The following is an 18,722-nucleotide window of genomic DNA, read 5'->3' on the forward strand; positions in this document are numbered from 1 at the left end:
TTGTCTGTTTGGATTTACATCTGCTCCATTGGAAACTTCACATGTCCATTTTTGGAGAAAGGCACAGAGCTGTGAGGACATGACAAAAGGACACGACAGACAAACATTAAAGTCCCTTTGCCGTCAACTCAACTCTATGGTCCTAGTGCTGATGTTGGGAAACACTGGCAAGCTGTCAATCATTTGTATCAGACTTTTTGTCAATGCCCGAGCAGCTTCAAGATGACATCTGTCCTTACGTGTAACCTTTGACCAGTATTCATGACCTGAGAATAAAAATCGTGGAGATTGCTTTGGAACAGTCTATTAAAACTTTGTTCACTAGCAAGGACCACGCCACCTCAACGGAATACGAGAGAATATTTATTGACAATAATGATGACTATGATGACTATGATGACGATGATGAAGATGATGATGATGATGACGATGAAGATGATGGTGATGATGATGATGATGATGATGATGATGATGATGATGATGATGATGATGATGATGATGATGATGATGATGATGATGATGATGGATCGATGATAGTTGGCTGGGTAGAGACTCAGGATGAGGGCTGTCTCAGGTGATCAGCCCAGCCGATTCAGAACCCCCCTTCCTTTAGATGGTGATGTATTAAGGTGAAGATGATATAGACATGAGGTGGGAGGGCGGGGTCGAGAGAACAGAGGTGCTGGGATAGGCCTGTATAAATAGGGCTTCCGGGTAATTAGAGGTGTGATTAAAGAGTGGAGGAGTGGTTGCGGGAGGAGGAGTAACAGGTTGAAGCGTGGTCCACCTCCTGCACCTCAGTCAATGATTAACAATCATTAACTACATGTTTACCATCAATTTTGTCAAATGCATGCAGAGATTGTAGACGTAAATACTTGAAATGAGCTCAAGTAGATCTGTGGAACAAACATTGAGAACATATCCATCCAAAATGTCTTCTGTAAGCAGGAAGTTGAATCCCATGAATAAAAAGGTTTATTTTAGCCCACCTTTTAGTTTAGTTTCAACTGGTCTATTCTACCCAGGCTGTCACATATACAGCTGTAAACGATTATTCTGTGGAAATATTACTCAGATTAATTTGAGAGATAGCCTTTTGATTGGATAATAATCATCTGTATCCAGCCTTATATGCTCTCTGGGGAAAGCGTGTGTGGAACATTAACGTGAGCTATCAGCAGGAGCCAATAGTGATCAATGTTCCACTCACTCCATTATTTCTGACCTGTTAACATCAATATTTCACGGTCCGGACAGGAGGCCGGAGAAGTAGCGGACAAGTCCATGTCTGCAAATCACTGGGATCAGACATGAGAGGTGTATCCTGGAGAAAGAGAACCCCTGCAGTTTAAATCCAAGAGATAAAGACAAAATATGCGCTGAGAAGAAACACATTAGGCGACAGGGAGCATAAGACTATTTTCCTAATGCATTATTTCATTTAATTTGACATAATAGTAATAATTTCCCCCCAGACCTTTGAATCAATCAGTTGCTCATACTTTTTGAAGTCCTTCTAACCTTGTGAATGTCCCGTTGATCTGACAGAGAACTGTATTCCCATGTGTTAGAGTATAAAAGGGCTTATGTGAAAATGGCTCATAACACATTTCTAATTCAAGGCTTGAATTCTGCTTTCTCTATGCACGTCTACACTTTAGCACGTCAGCAATGAGATAATCAAACCAAAACAGCAAAGAGTTATCAGTGCATCAGGAGCACATTTGGGTATTTTAGCCTTTTGGGTTCAGACTGGGCGACAGTGATTAAAATGAGCTCATATTTCTGCTATTTCTGAGTGTCGCCTATTTCTGTCTCTGGGCTGTGCTGGATTTGTGGATTTGTTTACAGACACCAAATATTTCAGGCCCTTGTCTATTAACCCCGCTTTGCTTATGTAATCTTTTTATCTGCAAATACAGCCGCATGTTTTGCAATCATCAGGAGCTGTTGTAAAAGAGTGCAACCTCCAGCAGAATGCTCATGTGTTCACACACTTACTCGTACTCTCCTGCTGCTGTATAATGGCCTACATTAGTAACTACACAGAATCAGGGTATTTGCCTCTGTGCTTGACCTTACAAACTGAACTGCTTTAACAACCTCTCACCACAGATGTTGACACCTTAAACTGATATTGGTCACTAGTGACAATGCAGAAGGAGGCATGAGAAATCATCCTTACATTTTGTGTAGTCACTGTTGGTCGATCATACGGCATGACTGCCATCATGTGGCCAGTTTGTGTAGTAATTTGCAAAATAAATCAAGTTGTTTCTGTGTTTTTGAACTTCCTTTCAATTACAAGTTGAGTAGTAGACAGAACAGTAGTAGTAGCATTGTTTTAAATGTTTTTATTATGGTCTTAAAATGTGTGGTATTATGGAGACAACTTGAACCTGTCTATTTGTGTATGCATATTTCCTTACACCTTAGGACCCTCATGGCTCAGTCACTCTGCCGATAAACAGAGGCACTTGAGCAGTGTCACTCCACAGTAACAGGACGAAGGGGCGCAGCGCAGAGAAGGACAGGAAAGAGCGAGAGTATCCCAAAGAAGTGACAGCAGCTGCTTCCACGCCATCCTCTGTCAGTGCCAGAAAGGCTTTGTGTTTGGCTTCATCCAAAACCAGTGGTTCCTCAGCATAAAGGCCACAGAGGTTGGCCCCTTCAAACAGGGAAACTAGCCCTGTGGTGGGAATAAAAATGACTACTGTGGGGTGTGTTTTTTATACTGGGGTATGAGTTAGAAGGTTACTAAAATCAAACCTAATTTCTTCATCATGACGCTCATGTCTTGTTCAACGTTGAGCTTGATTTGAGGCAGGGTGACCTGGACACGCTGTGGAGCTGCTCCTCTCACTTGGTCAATCATCTGACGCACAGCTGCATCTGTCAGCCTGGACTCCACCTGCTGCAGGTCAGTGGCTTTATGGGTCCGAGGCAGCAGGATGTAGAGACTGTTGTTTCCTGACAGCTCAAAATTCATCACCTGAAAACACAAACAATGGGAGAAGTTCGGCCATTGTTAAATAAAACAATGTCAAAGAGTTGGTTTGGTTTACAACAACATTCTAGGGCTGATTAAGTACTCGACTAAAGAAATACCAAAGGCTGTCAAAATGATTAAGCTCTCATGCAAAAAGACTTATGAGTCCAGCAGCGATGTACCAGTAAAGGACATTTTTATAAGTGAAAAGACAGATTAAACTGTCCAGTTAATTCCAAGACCCCATGTTAACTCATGCTTTCTCCTTTCTGCTGTGGATCCTTGTAATACTAATAGAATAATTAAGCTTCTCAGAACTACAGCCCTACAACATTCTGAACTGCCCCTATGTCAAAAATATATGTGGTATGAAACAAGAGTGTGTTTGAGAGCTAATAATAATAATGATACATTCTATAGTTATACCTTGCTGTACTTACTTTATATTATCAGTATAATTCTAGACATTTAAGAATGTAACAAATTGTACCTGTGCTTTCAGCTCTGGCACATACGCCGTAGATCCTAGAAACTCATCATGTCTTAGAACAGGCACGCTAATCATGTCACCGTTCAGTTTGGTGAAGTGTCCTTTCGAGGGCTTTTCATCAAACTTGATGGTCCACATCCCTGGAACCAACAATAAACACAGCATTCATTTCTGAGCCAGAACAAGACAAGCTCCAATAGAAAACAACTCACTGACCACTGAAGGACACAGCGTTGAGCAGCATCAGCTGGGTATGTTCTGAAACAAACTTCACCAGTTGAGTGATTTTATTGTTGGTCTTATCAGCCACCCAACTGTTGATCATACGGACGTTCTCCTCCCCGTCTTCCCTCAGCTTGACGGGCTCTGAGTCATAAAATTCCGCCGACTGCTTTAGAAAGGATTCGCTGAGATTGAATTCTGAGAAGGGGGAAAAGAAACGCAAGCTTAATTATATTGATCAAACCTGCACTTGGAATGAAATAACTTGGACCTATGCTGCTATTCTAGGATCAGTAAAAGCAGTACGTGTGTTGAAATAAATCTGGGATGCCATTCGTAGAGAGGTGGACAACTGCTCTCTCAATCTTTTCATCTCTGAGTGCACACAGTGAAACATGGGAGGAAGAGAGAGTGCTCCCTCGAGTGCTGCACGGGTTTTATTCCTCGCTCCTAAAAGACAAAGACATTGTATTTGTCTTTTAATAGAAATATGCAGTACAATAACAAAGGATCCTTTTTATCTTACCTAACAGCAAATGTGCCAAAGCTCCACTGATGCTTATGGGTGAGTAGAGCAGGTTGTTTTGAGCGTTATGGTCCCCGAAGACCGAATAAAGTTTAAACGAAAACTCTGTCAGTGATTCTCTGAAGACGGAGCCCATGACGCGCCCACTCCGGCCGTGGTCGCCCTCGCACCCCTCCCAGGGAGCGGTGAGGCCTTGGCAAGAGTGAGGAGGTGGGGGCAGCGCAGCTGGAGGACGGGTGACAAAGGTTACACTCAACATTTCTCACATTGTAGTTTTTGCTACTCACATTTCACAACGAGTCTAACTGTGCTGAGTTTGAGGCCGTCCGGGGAGTCGCAGTGGTACAGCCCCTGGTCCTCAGCGGTCACTCCGCTCAGTGTCATCGCCTGGTCCTGGTCCATGGGGTAGAGCAGCGACGCTCTCCCGTCCTCACTCGACGTGTTGCCGGCGCTGGTCAGCAACGTGAATTTATTGCCCTCTTTGAACCACAGTGCATTGCCCTTGACATCATGAGCAGATATGAAATTGCACGGAAGGCGGGCATTGGCTCCTTCCCCCACCAGCACGGTATGGCTGTTTAATGCTGAAGCATAGAAGCATTCAGGTGTAAGAACAACAAAAACAGCAATAATAATCTTCTCCAAATAAAAATAAATAAATACAATATTAAGGATAAAAAGGGTTAAAAATAAATAAATAATGAATAATAATAAATAAATAAAACAAATTAAATTAAATTTAAATTAAATTAGAAATTAATTAAATAAAATATATTATAAAATAGAACATAATAAAAATGTAAAAATTTAAACAAATAAATAAAGACGAATAAAATAATAATGATAATTATAATAATAAATAATAATAATAATAATAAAACTTAATATATATATATATATATATATATATATATATATATACATATATAATAGAATAAATAGAATTAAATAGAATTTAAAAATATATATATATATATATATAAAATAAAACAAAACAAAACAAAATGATGACGCCTACTTTCAAGTTTCACAGAGTAAGTTCTTCTCATCTCCACATTTTGGTCGGGGTCCATCACGGAGCACACATACTCGCCCTGATTTGCAGCATTGACAGGGGATATGGATATGTGCGAGGCGTTGGTTGTCACAGACTCCAGGGAAACAATGTCTTCACCTGGAAGACAGTGGGGGAAAGAAACTATCATAACACTGTGCTATTGTCAGTGTTTTGGGAAGTAACAACCAAGACGTGCATATTCAGAACACAAACTGCATGCCGGTTACTCTTTGGTGTTTTTCAGAAATACAGTTATTTTCCTAAAACAACAAAATACTCAATCAATCAATCTTTATTTATAGAGCCCTTTACAACACTCAAAGGGACTCTAAGAGCTGACAATAAAAAAACAAGGCAATACAAAAGGCAAAAACTAAGTTAAAACAAACTAGTGTCACTACGTTATAGACTGTTAAATGCCAGTCTGAATAAATAAGTTTCAAGTCTAGATTTAAAGAGTCTAAAGTCTGTGATGGGGTGCATGTCGGGGGGCGCGTGGCGGGGGCACGTGGCGGGGGGCAGTTTGTTCCAGAGTCTGGGACCAGCGACAGAGAAGGCTCGATCGACCCAGTGATTGAGTCTGGCTCTGGGGACGTCCAGCAGAAGCTGATTTGTCGACCTTAGAGACCTTAGAGCCCTGCTTGGGTTTTTGGCAGACAGAAGCTTGGCCAGATAAGGAGGTGCCCGGTCATGAGCTTTAAAAACAAAAAGTTAAATTTTAAAATAAATTCTAGGATGGAGAGCAAAAAGAACTGGGGTGATATGATGACGTCTGGGTGTGTGTGCGAGCCGCAGCGTTCTGTATGAGTTGCGTCTATTCTTGAGCTAATGAAAGCATGAATAGTCCCTTCAAGGTCGGTGCGGTTTAAAAAAGGCTTTACTGTAGCTAAAAATCAAAGGAATACATGGTGGTATTTGTATGCAATTAAGGCTTCAAACTGTGCTGTATTAGTGAGGGAAAAAAACTCTTGTGGAGCGTGCAAGTAGTGATTAATGTAACAAATATAGGACTGCTTTTAATCCTATGTAGCATTTTTGCACTGAAACATAACAAAACAAATGTTAACATCTAAGTGGGAATAGGACACAGTACTTGTTACAAAATACATTTACCAAAATACGTACCATTGAATTTCCAGGAGATGGGCTCTCCTGACAGGTATGTTGGGAATGTAAAACATGGCAGTTCCAGTTTAGATCCAGGCACAACTTGGACACGAGTGCCAGAGCACAACTAGAAATGATAAATGCAAATATAATATAATGTCAAATCCTCACTGAGAAATGACTTTAATATTTAAAAGTGTTTTGGTTTACCTGCAAAAAGATCTCCAATATAAGACACAGCACCCACTGATGCATCTACATAAGATAAGATAAGATAAGATATTCCTTTATTGTCCACACATGGGGAAATTTAATTGTTGCAACGCAGGTAGATACAGAGGAAAAGGACAGATAACTTATAGGAAGTTTAAAAAGCACTCTTAAAAACTCTTATAAACAAAAACTCCTATAGAAAGAACCTCTCACTTCTTAATAAGGAATGGAGGGGGAAAATAAAGATAAACAAAATAAAAACAGCTAGCGTAAGACAAAACAATACTATAATAATGGTCAAATGAGTACGACAGTAATTGCACATAAACACACTTAGCAAGACTTTCCATGAACAGGCCATTTAGTAAACTAGTAAAACAGAATCACAGTGAAATGTCTCTAAACAAACGTATAAACAACAATCACGATCATTTAAGAATAAACTGGTCAATAAACTGTGTCCATACCATCAAATAATGTTGTGTCTAGAGTCTTCACAGCTCTTAAATTTAACCAGGCTTAATCCAACTATTTGGTCTCTGATAGTTCAATGACTTATCTGCAGCCGTGCTTGTTGGATTGGACGTGTTTGTTTGCATAGTGTTGGTCTTGTGACTGTCAGGAAATCACAGGATTTCTCAATTTTGGCAATTTGATACTATTTATTTTGTGCAATGCAGTTGTGGAGTACATTGTAAATTGCCCCCTCGCTTTAGTTATGGTCCGAGTTATATATTTTTCTTGGGCCATTCCAGATGTAGCTATAATAATGATGACGTTCATACACATTGAGAATATTTACAGAGACGCGTTTATCTTATTTACGCGTTTTATAGTATCTATTTTCTGGGTTTTGTGGAATATGTATTTGGATAAAGTCTATAGTTGTTGTTGATGGTAAAGAGTTTCTGGCAAGATATCAAAAATCGGTTGGGTCAAAAAAGTAGTAATCTTAAACATTTTACAAAACAAGATATTCTCATAGGTACTCAAATATACCAAATGAGACCTTTAATTTGATAAACATTATAAAGATTATGGGTAAATATCATATTCATAAAGGTAAGTGGAAAAAACAAAAAATAAATAAAATCTTTAGTAAAATAATCTATCCTCAGTCAATTATCTAAAAAAAAAAGAATACATTCGTTGAAGAATTTGGTCTTACTGCTGATGCTTTTTTGTTATTATAAAAAATATATTTTGTATTCCTTAAGTCTTTAAACTATCTTTAAACCCGTTTTTCTGTATTTTTGTTTGTATATTGTTCTTCATTCATGTATATTGCTTTGCACAATAAAATAAAATAAATTAATAAAAAATAAAATAAACTTGTTTTTGATGGACTACTGCGCGCTCGATTGAGTTTGTCTGGCTCTGGACTTTGGGCGGAATCAGGCGCGAGCAATCGAAAGCCGAGTAAAAAAAACATTTGGGAAGGAAGCAAAGTTTTCAAAAGCTTTTTGTCGTCGGTGAAAAAGGCGTGATTTTAAGTTTTAAGTGCAATATTAACTGGGGCAACAATCATGTAAGAATAATAATAATAAGAAAAACTAGTGGGACGAATCTGTGTTGAAGAAAGGAGTCCGTTTAAAACAGTAAGTTGAGTGAAACACTTGGTCATCTGACCGAGTAGCGGAAAGACGACAACAATGGCAGAAATGTAGCTTCAACAACGTAGCAGTTTGTCCAAAGTGATACGGTCTAAAAGAACGAGATCGAACTCTCTTGAGTCTCCGTGTCTGAAATACTTGACTGATGTTAGCGCTAATGAACAATAAACTCCTCTTACTTTCACATAGAAGGTGTTTTAAAAGTTGAAGAGCAGTTAAAGAGTGTAAAGGATATTTAAACGCCACACGCCGTGCAAAGCGAGGTTGTCTTAATACTCCATTCTCTTCATCTGTCGTTTCAATCTGTTCTGTGCCCTTAGTGTAACCGTGTTCATTTGCCTCTTTAGTGCGCATTAGGTTACACAAACTCTGAGAGGCTATCACCATGGCAACGCAGTTCAGCATCGATGACGCCTTTGTGCTGGAGGGAGACGAGGAGGAGGCCGTGTCCGATGGAGAAACGCAGGGCTGGAAAGGCAGGGAGAAGGACAGAGACACTGGAGACATGACATTTGGCCCTCTGTCCTTCTCCAAACCACAGAACGGCCCCTCACCAGCCACCACCGGGGCCCCTGAGCACACCAACATGAAGTACCAGGTAGATGAGAGGCCCCTGATAAATCCATCATGTCACGCGTATGTGTTAAATATCCTCATTTTGTCTTTGCAGAATCTGGAAAATGAAGAAACATTAGGCAGCAATGGAAATTCATCTTTTAATAACTTATTTAAAATTAAGTAAGTAATAATATTGCTATATAATGGGTCGGTATAGAGGTCGGGATTGTGTCACCGTTCATTCAAAAGTATTTTTTACACTATACGGCGATAAATGTATTTACTACAGTGGTGGAAAGTACAGAAGTAAAGGCGCTGTACTTCCGTTTAAATGTTTAGGTACAGCTTACAAAACCTAAATATACACTAACAAAGTCTAGAAACATTGAGAAACTGGTTGACATAAAAAATCAGGACAATTCTTTATTAAGATGAGCACATTTCACTCTTTAATTGTCAGCGCAAAACACTTTTACTCTAACATTTTTTTCATGCAATACTTTAACTTTTATTTGAGTAATCTGTTGCTCTTGTTTCTGTCCTTTTACTGAAACAAAATTCAGTACCGTGCTTCCTCCGTCACTGATTTACCAGTTTATCTAGTTGTTCCATGGCTTTTTGCGTAGTTTTTTACTTAGTTTTTTTTGGTGACGTATTCGGCATCTCTCGCCGGCGTTTCATCCCGAGCTCAATGTGCACTGATTTTTTTCTGTATCTTTTTAACAGTGACCCTTCGACCCTGTCCTACTGCAGCTCCCAGTGGTCCTTCAGCACTTTGAGTTCTGTAACACAGCTCTCTGCACACTGTTGCGGGTAATTTCTGTAGTATTCAGCAAAGATCCAAATGTACCCAGCGGCTATCTCAATTGTCTTGGCATGTTTTTTCAGGTGGGTCTCTCACCCGCTGATCAAAACCAATAAAAAGGTTGTGCTCGCCTCATTTCTTCTCCTCATTACTGGAGTCGGTAAGTTCATCTCTGCTTTAGTTACATGAATTCTCACATGTATTAATTGTTACAAGCCGTCAAACATTTCTATCTGTAATAGGCCTGCAATAGAGACTTCTGATTCTGAATAATGTTTTTTGTTTTTTTCTTGAAGCTCTGATCTTCACTGGTGTTGTTATACAGCTGAACCCAAATGCAGGTAGGAATAAGAATTACATTGATTACTTTTATTCAGTGGTCATACAGTATATTTGATACAGTATCAGGATAAGCCAGACCAGCACAGAGCCAATCAGTGTCAATCAACAGTGGAGTTTCGCGTTTAACCAAGGCTGCTGGACATTTTGTCTACGCTGTCATTGGTCACTTTTTCTGACGATCCAGAGTCAGACGAGGCACAGCTAAACACGAACGCGCCTATGTTACATCAGGCATAGTTCAAAGACTAAAACAGAGGGATAGGGCAATACTTGTTATTATGTTTTGACTGTATGCTGTATTTCTGGTGTAAACACATATTTTGTGTTTAATTGACTATTTTACTCACCACTGACCTTCTTTTGTAGGTGTTTCAAGTGCCATTTTCTTTGTTCCTGGGTTTCTCCTTTTTATCCCTGGAGGTAAATCTTCTCCTGCATTCAAACTACATGGTCTCCATTTATATAAATGTAACAACAACTTTTTTCTTTCTGTATAGTGTACCATGTAATTTACATAAGCTGTGCTGTGCGGGGAAGAAGAGGCTTCAAACTGTTCTACCTGCCTTATTTTGAGAAATGAAATCTACGTTTTAGTGACAATTTTTACGACCAGGTTTTATTTTTTCTTATGTGCGGCACTGGTTACAACCACTACAAATTCAACCACTTGGTGCATTTTACGATGTTTTCACAATATGAACTGAATTCTCACATGTGTATTTTTTCTACATGTTTTCTGATGTGTGACTATGACTGTGAAATTACAATAAAATGTGTCTATTGAATGTATTGTTTCTCTGTTATTGTCGGCCCCGCACATGCACTTCCCATTAAACGCCTGAAACATGACGGGGGCGCTGTTTAGCTGACTTCATTGCGGCCGTGCTTCTGGGAGTCGCCAATCGTCATTTATCGTAAAGTCAGATACGCTCCCGGGATGGAGGAAGTGGCACGAAACCTTTTGGAAGAAGGAATAATAAAGAAACTAGTCAGTCCCGGCAAAGGGGGTCAACTCGAGTTTCCAAATGGGACCAAGGTAAGAGCGCGTCTGGACGGTCTGGCGAGGGACTGATGCAAATGGTGAAGAAAACTAACCATGGAACAAGCTAGCTCATGCTAACATAAGATATCCTGCACTATTCTTAAGGATACGTTTAAGGTGTATTTTATATTTACTCTGGCAACTGGCAACGATACATGTTTACCAATGTGCTGGGTGCTTCATGTGTTTAATGTTGATTTTCTTCATTTTCTGTTACATCGGATGAAGAAAATTTAAAGGCGGGACTTGGCAGGGCTGTTTTCAGGAGTTGTGATTGGACAGTAGCGCACGTCAATATCGTTGTGCCCTCTCTTATTGGCCAAAATCTCTTTGTTGACTAACGTAAAAAAATATAGTTTGCAGTACAAACGACGACGTCTCGAACCCTAAACAAGAATGCAGTATCACGTTCTTGGTTTAAACAAATGTCCCCTATTTGTCCCTTATGATTATGAACTGTAATTTAAATCTGGACTGATGTGGAAATGTTTCTCCAGCATAAACATCTTCGTTAATACATATGGATTGCTGTAACGATAACAAACTTCAGTCGCAATCAATTCAAGTCATGATTCTCCTTCTCTTCACTAGACACAACTTCTCAAGTAAAAATAAAACATAACCAATGTAGATTTTTATCTTTTTTAATATGTTGGCACCTGGGGAAATATATTTGTATATAATAACCATGTGTACGTACAAGCTCTGTGCATATAGTTGGACGGTGCATGCATGTGTGTGGAGAATGCACAGCAAACAGGAATGTTTTGGAAATAATTGTTGTAGTTATGAATAATTTCACATTTATAATATTGAAAGTGACATTGAATTTGGAAAACACTGTACTGTATGCATTATATATTTCCTTTATTCTGTTTTAAACTGATGTTATGTTAATAATCTGGTTGGTATTAATCTGTTCTGTCTCCAGGTGATTTTTCACTACCGCACCAGTCTGTGTGATGGCACTCTGCTGGATGATTCCCGGTCCATGGGGGGGCGTAATAAACCCATGGAGCTTATTCTGGGAAAGAAGTTCAAGCTGGCTGTGTGGGAGAGACTGGTCATCACCATGAGACCAGGCGAATTAGCTGACTTTACCTGTGATACTAAGGTATTATGATGCTGCTAATTGTTACATAGAGTCTGTGAATGTACATTATTGTGTTTTTACTGAATAATACTGTGTAAACATATCTACTTTGTAACAGATTAGCAGAATTTAATTCTCAGTTACATGAGCGTGTGTGGAAGTGTAGAAAAAATGATTTATGTTGCACTGGGAATTGAATGCACAGTGAATGGAAAAAAAAATATTTAAGCAAATCAGCAACATTCAGCCTTTGACTGCTCTGGATTGTCTTGTTTGGTAACAGTTTATTTTATCTTTCATCCTTGATTGCTTGATTGTCTCAGCACACAGCTCTATACCCATTGGTGTCCCAGTCCCTCAGGAACATCAGTGTTGGTAAAGACCCGCTGGAAGGACAGAGGCACTGCTGTGGTATTGCACAGATCCACTCCCATCACTCTCTTGGCAACAAAGACCTGGACCAACTTCAGGCGCATCCACAGCCTCTGGTTTTCTCAATCGAACTTCTGGAAGTGAGTTGAGGACACCTACAGTTTTTGTTTTTTTTTTCCTTTTCAACTTAGGCCACAGTTATTTTATTACTTGGCTTACGGATCCGCCGCACTTAGATTATTGATTTCTACAATATAAATTAAACAAATTATTATAAAAAATGTTTTATAAAGTACCGCCGACAATGCAAAATAGCTTTAAATGAAATATAAAAATCGGTATTAAGTCATATGATAAGAGCGTGTGAAACAATTTTTCATCAAAATCCTGCTTGAGTCTGTGACGGAGCCCCTGTGTTCGTCCCTGCGCGCGGCCCCGGGAGAGCATGAGAAGACGCGCCCGTTTCCGTGTCTACTACTCGCAGCGTTAACTCCTTTATATTGCAAATACACATTTGAAACCCATTTACCACATTTTCTCCAGCGCGTTTTGCCGTGACTAAGGCTGCACACTTAGAAGCGTCTATTCTACCAATGCAAAACTCGCTAAATCTACTGTTGGCGCCGCGTGTCTCCGCCCCCCCGCCCCCTTCCTCCCATGGTGCGTTTTGTGTAAAGAAAAAATCTTTTGAAATTGAAATTATATTTATATTTCGCCCGCCTGTTCAATATATTTAATTTAAAAATCCGTAAACCAAGTAATAAAATAACTGCGGCCTTATTTCCAGATATAACTCATTCATGTCCCCAACCTCCTCAGGTACTGCCTCCAGGAACCTTCCAGTTGGACCTGTGGGCAATGACAGATGAGGAGAAATTAGCATATGTGCCTCAAATCCACGAGCAGGGCAATCAGCTGTTCAAAGACAGGAAAATAGCTGAGGCCTCAGAAAAGTACTACAACGGCGTAGCTTGTCTGAAAAACCTACAAATGAAGGTCAGTTAGTTTACTTTTTTATTTACATTTTGTGTAGCACTGTATTATTAACAAAACTCAATTTTTTTTTTATGTTAAGGAGCAACCAGGTGATGAATCATGGGTCAAATTGGATCTGATGATTACTCCTCTGCTGCTGAATTACTGCCAGTGCCAGTTACTGCAGGGACAGTACTATGAAGTCATCGAACACTGCTCGTCCTTGCTCTTCAAATATGAAGGTACAGTCAATGTTCAGCTGCCATATCTGAAGGTTTATTGCTAATTGCTCACTTGTTAGGCCCGAGCGCCACAAGCTGGCGAGAGGCCTATTAATCTCGTAAGGCCGTGCGAAGCACGGCTGCGAAAGTGCGCACGTAGTGGGCACGAAATCGAGCGCGAAGCGCTCGCCCACTTCCAAACACTCACTAACGCACTCCTTCACTCATGCACGCCCCGTGCATACTAATTAGTAGTAGGAAAATGGAACATTACCGTGCAAAAGTGCGCACTAAACGAGCACTTTACATTGAGATGACGACCGCGAAGCGGTCGTCATCCCCATATAAAGCACTCATTTGCGCTAAGTACCTCACGAATACGTTCCCCATCTCTTGCATGTTCCGTGCATATAAGCATGTAATGCAAAAAATGAACATTATTACTGTATAGAGGGCCAAAAACACAAAGTGGGCGGAGCCCACTCAAAATTAACGAAAGTACCCGTCAGTGACCAGGGACCCACACCATGAGGTAGGAAAGCGCGAGCGCTTTCCGAAAATGTATAGTTTATGATATTTGGAAAATGGGAAACATTGTTTTCGCATCGGAATATTATTCTTTCTTTCTTTCTTCTTCTTCTCGGGACCAACCCCCCTATTTTTCACCCAGTGAACATTGACGAAAAGTCACAAAAATTTGCACACCTCTAAAAATCGTGCCTCTCTACATTCTGGCTATTTCCCTTTTCTAAAATAAAAAAAATTGGCGCGTCAGCGCCCCCAAATGTACCAAAAATGCATTGAGAGATGGGAAATGACCCAAAAAAAATCTGATCGTAGAATCATGAAATTTGGCGCAGAGGTAGATGGTGACAAGAGAAGTAAAAAATATTATTACGGCAACGCCGTCCGCCCAACCAAATGTCGGCCATATTGCTTCAAAAATGGCTAAACATGACTTGGGAGTTTTTCCAAACGTCGTACTTTTACGAACTCCTCCCAGGGCGTTGGCCCTAAAAAGCTGAAATTTGGTGAAAATGCTACTGAGGAGTGGGACATCAAAAGTTATCCAAATTACATTGATACCTGTCACGGTCTCTCTACGCGTTGCCGTAATGATGACCGAAACCTTCCATGTTATTCCAATGGGGAAATCACCAGAACATGTTTACACTTTAGACTTTCACAAACTCCTCTTAGGGCGTTAGACATATTAACCTGAAATTTGGTGAGACTCATCTTCAGGGGTGGACCATCAAAAGTTATCCACATTTTTATTCAAAGAGTCACGGTGTCTGTGCGGCAAAGCCGCACATTTTGCCAAGAATTCAAAATAAAATTGCTTTTTGATGGTAAAACAAAGGGGAGAAGATGTGACAGCGTCACAGATTCAGCAGTAGGCGTAATAAAAGGACAATTGGGGCGCGTTAGCGCCCCCTCCTCTTGCGGCGTGGCGGCGGCGTAGCGAGGGCCGATCATTGCCGCTTGCGGCTATATTTTATTCTTATTTTTCAATTAGTGTATCTTTTAAATGTACATAATTTATTCTGTGGTGGTTTATGACAGCTCAGCTGTGTTATATAATATAAAGCAGTTTTGTAATCGTTGTAATGTTACTCACATCAGATAATGTCAAGGCCTTCTATAAGCGAGGAAAGGCCCATGCTGCAGTGTGGAATGAAACGGAGGCCCGTGCAGACTTCGCCAAAGTTATGCAGTTGGACCCGTCATTGGGAACGTGTGTGGCTAAAGAGCTGCATGCGATGGAGGAAAGGATCCGCACAAAGGAGAAAGAAGAGAAGGGCCGGTATAAAGGTCTATTCAGCTCCAACACAGCCACTGCCACCACCGTCAGTATTTTACCATGATAAAATCTGCATCAGGATCCCCACATTTATATATATATATATATGTATGTTTTAATTTTACACAGGGTTGAATTTGAAAAGAAGTGCAGTGATTCCACAAAGAACCGTTCCACCGCAGGACTGTTACCCCATCACCCCATCTGAGCCACACTCCTCAGACCCTCACTGTCAGTCGGAGGATGTCACTATAGTGAAGATGTTTGTGCATTTGCTTTATTATGGCCACCTAAAGACTTAATTCAAGGTATCAAAAATATATATATTAACTTGAAAAGCTTGTGAGATCATGGGACCAGTGGCTCCATAGTTTGTTGTTCAGCCTGAACTTGGAATAAATTGTATGTTATTTGCTTGACAAATGTGTAAAGTTGTATCTATTTGCCAATTTTAGAAAATAGCCTATGCTTTTGTTTTTCACGTGTGATATGTTTATAATGGTTGCAATTCAATTAGATGAAAGTACGGACTTTAAAGCTGTTTGTGACAATCATTATAATCCAATTTAATTTTGCTTATTTCCATCTATTGTATATTTCAAATCCTTAAACTCTTTCACTAAGCCATTGAGGACTTTTTATTTTTCTATAATGTAACATATGCTTTGCATTACCAAATAGTATAAATCACTTGTTTAAAATGGAGAATATCAAATGTATTCCTTTAATAAACACAGACACACACATTGTTTGTTATTTTATTAAACTCCATACAGCACTGCAAAAATCTTGTTTACAAAATTGTCGTACTAGCAAAATTATTTGATGTACATAATTGAATTACAAACTTCTTAACAAAATTGTGTACATAAAATGCAAAAACAAAGCAAGAATAAATCACAATGTGCTCATGAGGGTGCATAGGACAGAAGTCAATAACATTACATCTATTTAGGAAATAAAAAGCCAATTTCTTTCAATCTTAAATATGCCTGCATGTACTCTAAATGCACACTTAGTTTGTGTGCGTTTTGTTTTCAAAGCCTGAACATGTGAATTGGCATGCAATTAATATACCAAAATAAAGTATCAACAAAAGGAAATAAATTGTAAAAATTTAAGTGGCATTTTGATGCAGAATTACATGGGGAAGGTGATGGAAATCCATAAAGGTTACGTGCGTGCACTTCTCTCAGTCTCTGCAATACACTCTCTCACAAGAGCACGGGCATGAATGATACCTGCAAAAATAATTAAGAAAAGAGAAAAAATAAAATCTCTTCAGCCCTCACAAACAACAACAAAGGGACAATATTGTATTTATTGCCGTTTATTTGGTTGGGACGTTGCATGTCAATAAACATACATGATATATTCTGTGTACACACACACACCCACACATCGTACTGTAGCTAAGGGCAATGCACTCATTCACAGTGTTGGGACTATGTACACCGTTCATGTGATGTGACCTTAAAATGATTAATTAATACCTCTTTTTAGCCTCTCCATTGCACTTTTACTCCCGGCATATGTAGGCCTGATTTCTCGGCTCATTTCCTCGATTACAGACAAAAGTTCACTGTATGTTGACCCTTGAGACACTTTTACAGGCTGTGAGAACAAAAACCAAAAAAAAAAAAAAATGACATTTGCAATTAATGCTCATTGCAACCAAATATGTTTACTAAACACTAATATAATATAATATAATATATTTTTTGTATGCCTCTTTAGTTTGGTCTTTGAGCACTAAGGTGCTTCATGACCTAAACAGTGTACTTTATAGAAGACACGTTTGTGCACTGTTGAAATTAGGGCGGAAGAAAAACTAAAGTAACTTAAAGTGATAAAATCCAGTACCTGGCTACAAGACATTTTAAACCCTATATGCATGACTCGGAGCCTGAATTTGTGAATTTTGTGAACGATCCCATGTACAGAGGCTTGCATGTTCAAGAACAAATGCCATGATGAAACAGTATTACTCAAACATGCATGAATCAATTGAAATACAACTCTAAATCATTTAATGATGAAGGAACATGGTTATAACACTGTTAAAAGCGCATTAAAGTAGATTTTACATGTAACATCGGTTCAAGACATGTATTGCTACATAATGATTAACAGTAACGTTACTGACAAACAGCACCAACAACGTTTTCAATTCCAGGGCCATTCATGCCACTGAATCCACCAGAGTTAGAACTACAGAGATGCATACCTGGACAAATCCCATGGATGGTGGGCCGAAGTCGCTAAATGCTGGTCTAAAACTAGAGGATGATGGTAGAGATGGAGATGGCACAGAAGAGCCTGAAAGTGAGAGGCATTTGTGTTATTAAGTTTCTCTCTTTGGAGGAAGATTGGAATATAAATATGTGTCAAACCTGGAGGGGTGTGGTTGGAGCCAGAAGGCGCAGGAGCAATTGGTTTGTAACTCATGACAATTTCAGCAGGCAGCTCCCCGTATGACACGCCACTTCCTTCGGTCCCGTCAACCCGGAGCTTATACAGCTTTACTGTTGATGAAGAGCTCCAGAGAGCTGGGGATGACAAAACCGAAGGTCCAGATAATAATATTACACCAAGCTGCAAGAAAATACATACACTTTACACGTAGTGTGGTGAACTACAGAATGAGACCTTTGAACCCGTACAATGTGCCAATCAAACTTACAATACACGAAAAGTACAGGTCAGTGTTGTGACACATTAGGAGCTTCAGTTTGCTTAAGATGGGCAATCAAATGTTCACATCGCAAAGGTTGTCATTTACTTACTCTTAACATTTATCTTCAGCTACATTACTGATGCAAGAGCATCACATTCCTTGAGTGACTAAAGATAAACAATTCACATGTTTGTTATATAAAATAAATGCATAGTTTCACTTTAAAACCACATGTGGCACCACATGCTAGAGGAATATTCAGACCGGTGTGGGCAGTGGGACATGAGGGCGACGGAGGAAACAAAGGCTAAAGGAAGAGCAGAGGTAGAACCATATGAACTTATCGAATTGAAATGCTAATGCTAGCTTACCGGTTAGCATAACTCTGGACAACAGGAGAAGACATATACTAGCAAAGAGACTCAAACGCGGAGAAAATATATAATACCTTTGGTCATTCATAATATATGTGATTGCACAAAATAACGGATATGTTTACCTTTTTCTAGAGAATAAAAACCTGTAGTGAACGGGAACAAGTCTGTTCCTCTCTGTCTGCGAGTCTGCGCACAACACCTTTCCGTTTCCGATCTGCACAGCGTATTTCCGGTGT

General features: G+C 39.6%; 4 protein-coding genes across 4 annotated transcripts; 2 read left to right on the forward strand and 2 right to left on the reverse strand.

The window, feature by feature from the left end:
* Positions 1-2,337: 2,337 nt before the first annotated feature.
* Positions 2,338-6,657, reverse strand: serping1 (serpin peptidase inhibitor, clade G (C1 inhibitor), member 1). The gene is made up of 10 exons (XM_072462970.1): positions 6,605-6,657; positions 6,413-6,521; positions 5,249-5,404; positions 4,518-4,814; positions 4,231-4,455; positions 4,011-4,154; positions 3,699-3,902; positions 3,483-3,622; positions 2,773-2,995; positions 2,338-2,692 (listed from the first exon to the last, which is right to left on the reverse strand). The coding sequence occupies exons 1-10, from the start codon at positions 6,647-6,649 to the stop codon at positions 2,445-2,447; spliced, it is 1,791 nt and encodes a 596-aa protein (XP_072319071.1). The 5' UTR covers positions 6,650-6,657; the 3' UTR covers positions 2,338-2,444.
* A 1,529-nt stretch (positions 6,658-8,186) lies between these two features.
* On the forward strand, positions 8,187-10,710 carry tmem134 (transmembrane protein 134). The gene is made up of 8 exons (XM_072462974.1): positions 8,187-8,205; positions 8,568-8,818; positions 8,891-8,958; positions 9,505-9,591; positions 9,667-9,743; positions 9,880-9,924; positions 10,292-10,345; positions 10,423-10,710. The coding sequence occupies exons 2-8, from the start codon at positions 8,606-8,608 to the stop codon at positions 10,503-10,505; spliced, it is 627 nt and encodes a 208-aa protein (XP_072319075.1). The 5' UTR covers positions 8,187-8,205; positions 8,568-8,605; the 3' UTR covers positions 10,506-10,710.
* A 109-nt stretch (positions 10,711-10,819) lies between these two features.
* aip (aryl hydrocarbon receptor interacting protein) lies at positions 10,820-15,969 on the forward strand. The gene is made up of 7 exons (XM_072462832.1): positions 10,820-10,961; positions 11,899-12,081; positions 12,384-12,572; positions 13,252-13,428; positions 13,508-13,649; positions 15,255-15,478; positions 15,562-15,969. Exons 1-7 carry the CDS (start codon positions 10,863-10,865, stop codon positions 15,565-15,567), a joined length of 1,020 nt encoding a protein of 339 aa, XP_072318933.1. The 5' UTR covers positions 10,820-10,862; the 3' UTR covers positions 15,568-15,969.
* Positions 15,970-16,179: 210 nt separating this feature from the next.
* On the reverse strand, positions 16,180-18,722 carry cdk2ap2 (cyclin dependent kinase 2 associated protein 2). The gene is made up of 5 exons (XM_072462833.1): positions 18,609-18,722; positions 17,826-17,981; positions 17,660-17,751; positions 16,926-17,046; positions 16,180-16,673 (listed from the first exon to the last, which is right to left on the reverse strand). The coding sequence occupies exons 2-5, from the start codon at positions 17,878-17,880 to the stop codon at positions 16,606-16,608; spliced, it is 336 nt and encodes a 111-aa protein (XP_072318934.1). The 5' UTR covers positions 17,881-17,981; positions 18,609-18,722; the 3' UTR covers positions 16,180-16,605.

Source organism: Eucyclogobius newberryi, unplaced genomic scaffold, assembly GCF_026437365.1.
Source record: "Eucyclogobius newberryi isolate DKJ021-1_F unplaced genomic scaffold, fEucNew1.0.hap1 SCAF_4, whole genome shotgun sequence".
Taxonomy (NCBI): domain Eukaryota; kingdom Metazoa; phylum Chordata; class Actinopteri; order Gobiiformes; family Gobiidae; genus Eucyclogobius; species Eucyclogobius newberryi.

What these genes read in the sequence shown, in the direction of transcription:
- serping1 (XM_072462970.1), bottom strand. Translation starts at nt 6,649, where the DNA reads ATGCATCAGTGGGTGCTGTGTCTTATATTGGAGATCTTTTTGCAG. An exon ending in TATTGGAGATCTTTTTGCAG is followed by an intron (nt 6,522 to 6,604) that starts GTAAACCAAAAC and finishes TATCATTTCTAG; the next exon opens with TTGTGCTCTGGCACTCGTGT. An exon ending in TGCCAGAGCTGAAAGCACAG is followed by an intron (nt 2,996 to 3,482) that starts GTACAATTTGTT and finishes TTGTGTTTTCAG; the next exon opens with GTGATGAATTTTGAGCTGTC.
- tmem134 (XM_072462974.1), top strand. Translation starts at nt 8,606, where the DNA reads ATGGCAACGCAGTTCAGCATCGATGACGCCTTTGTGCTGGAGGGAGAC. An exon ending in ACACCAACATGAAGTACCAG is followed by an intron (nt 8,819 to 8,890) that starts GTAGATGAGAGG and finishes TTGTCTTTGCAG; the next exon opens with AATCTGGAAAATGAAGAAAC. An exon ending in TCTCCTCATTACTGGAGTCG is followed by an intron (nt 9,744 to 9,879) that starts GTAAGTTCATCT and finishes TTTTTCTTGAAG; the next exon opens with CTCTGATCTTCACTGGTGTT.
- aip (XM_072462832.1), top strand. Translation starts at nt 10,863, where the DNA reads ATGGAGGAAGTGGCACGAAACCTTTTGGAAGAAGGAATAATAAAGAAA. An exon ending in TGAAAAACCTACAAATGAAG is followed by an intron (nt 13,429 to 13,507) that starts GTCAGTTAGTTT and finishes TTTTATGTTAAG; the next exon opens with GAGCAACCAGGTGATGAATC. An exon ending in CTTGCTCTTCAAATATGAAG is followed by an intron (nt 13,650 to 15,254) that starts GTACAGTCAATG and finishes TACTCACATCAG; the next exon opens with ATAATGTCAAGGCCTTCTAT.
- cdk2ap2 (XM_072462833.1), bottom strand. Translation starts at nt 17,880, where the DNA reads ATGAGTTACAAACCAATTGCTCCTGCGCCTTCTGGCTCCAACCACACC. An exon ending in CATCCATGGGATTTGTCCAG is followed by an intron (nt 17,047 to 17,659) that starts GTATGCATCTCT and finishes TTGTTCTCACAG; the next exon opens with CCTGTAAAAGTGTCTCAAGG. An exon ending in AATGGAGAGGCTAAAAAGAG is followed by an intron (nt 16,674 to 16,925) that starts GTATTAATTAAT and finishes TTATTTTTGCAG; the next exon opens with GTATCATTCATGCCCGTGCT.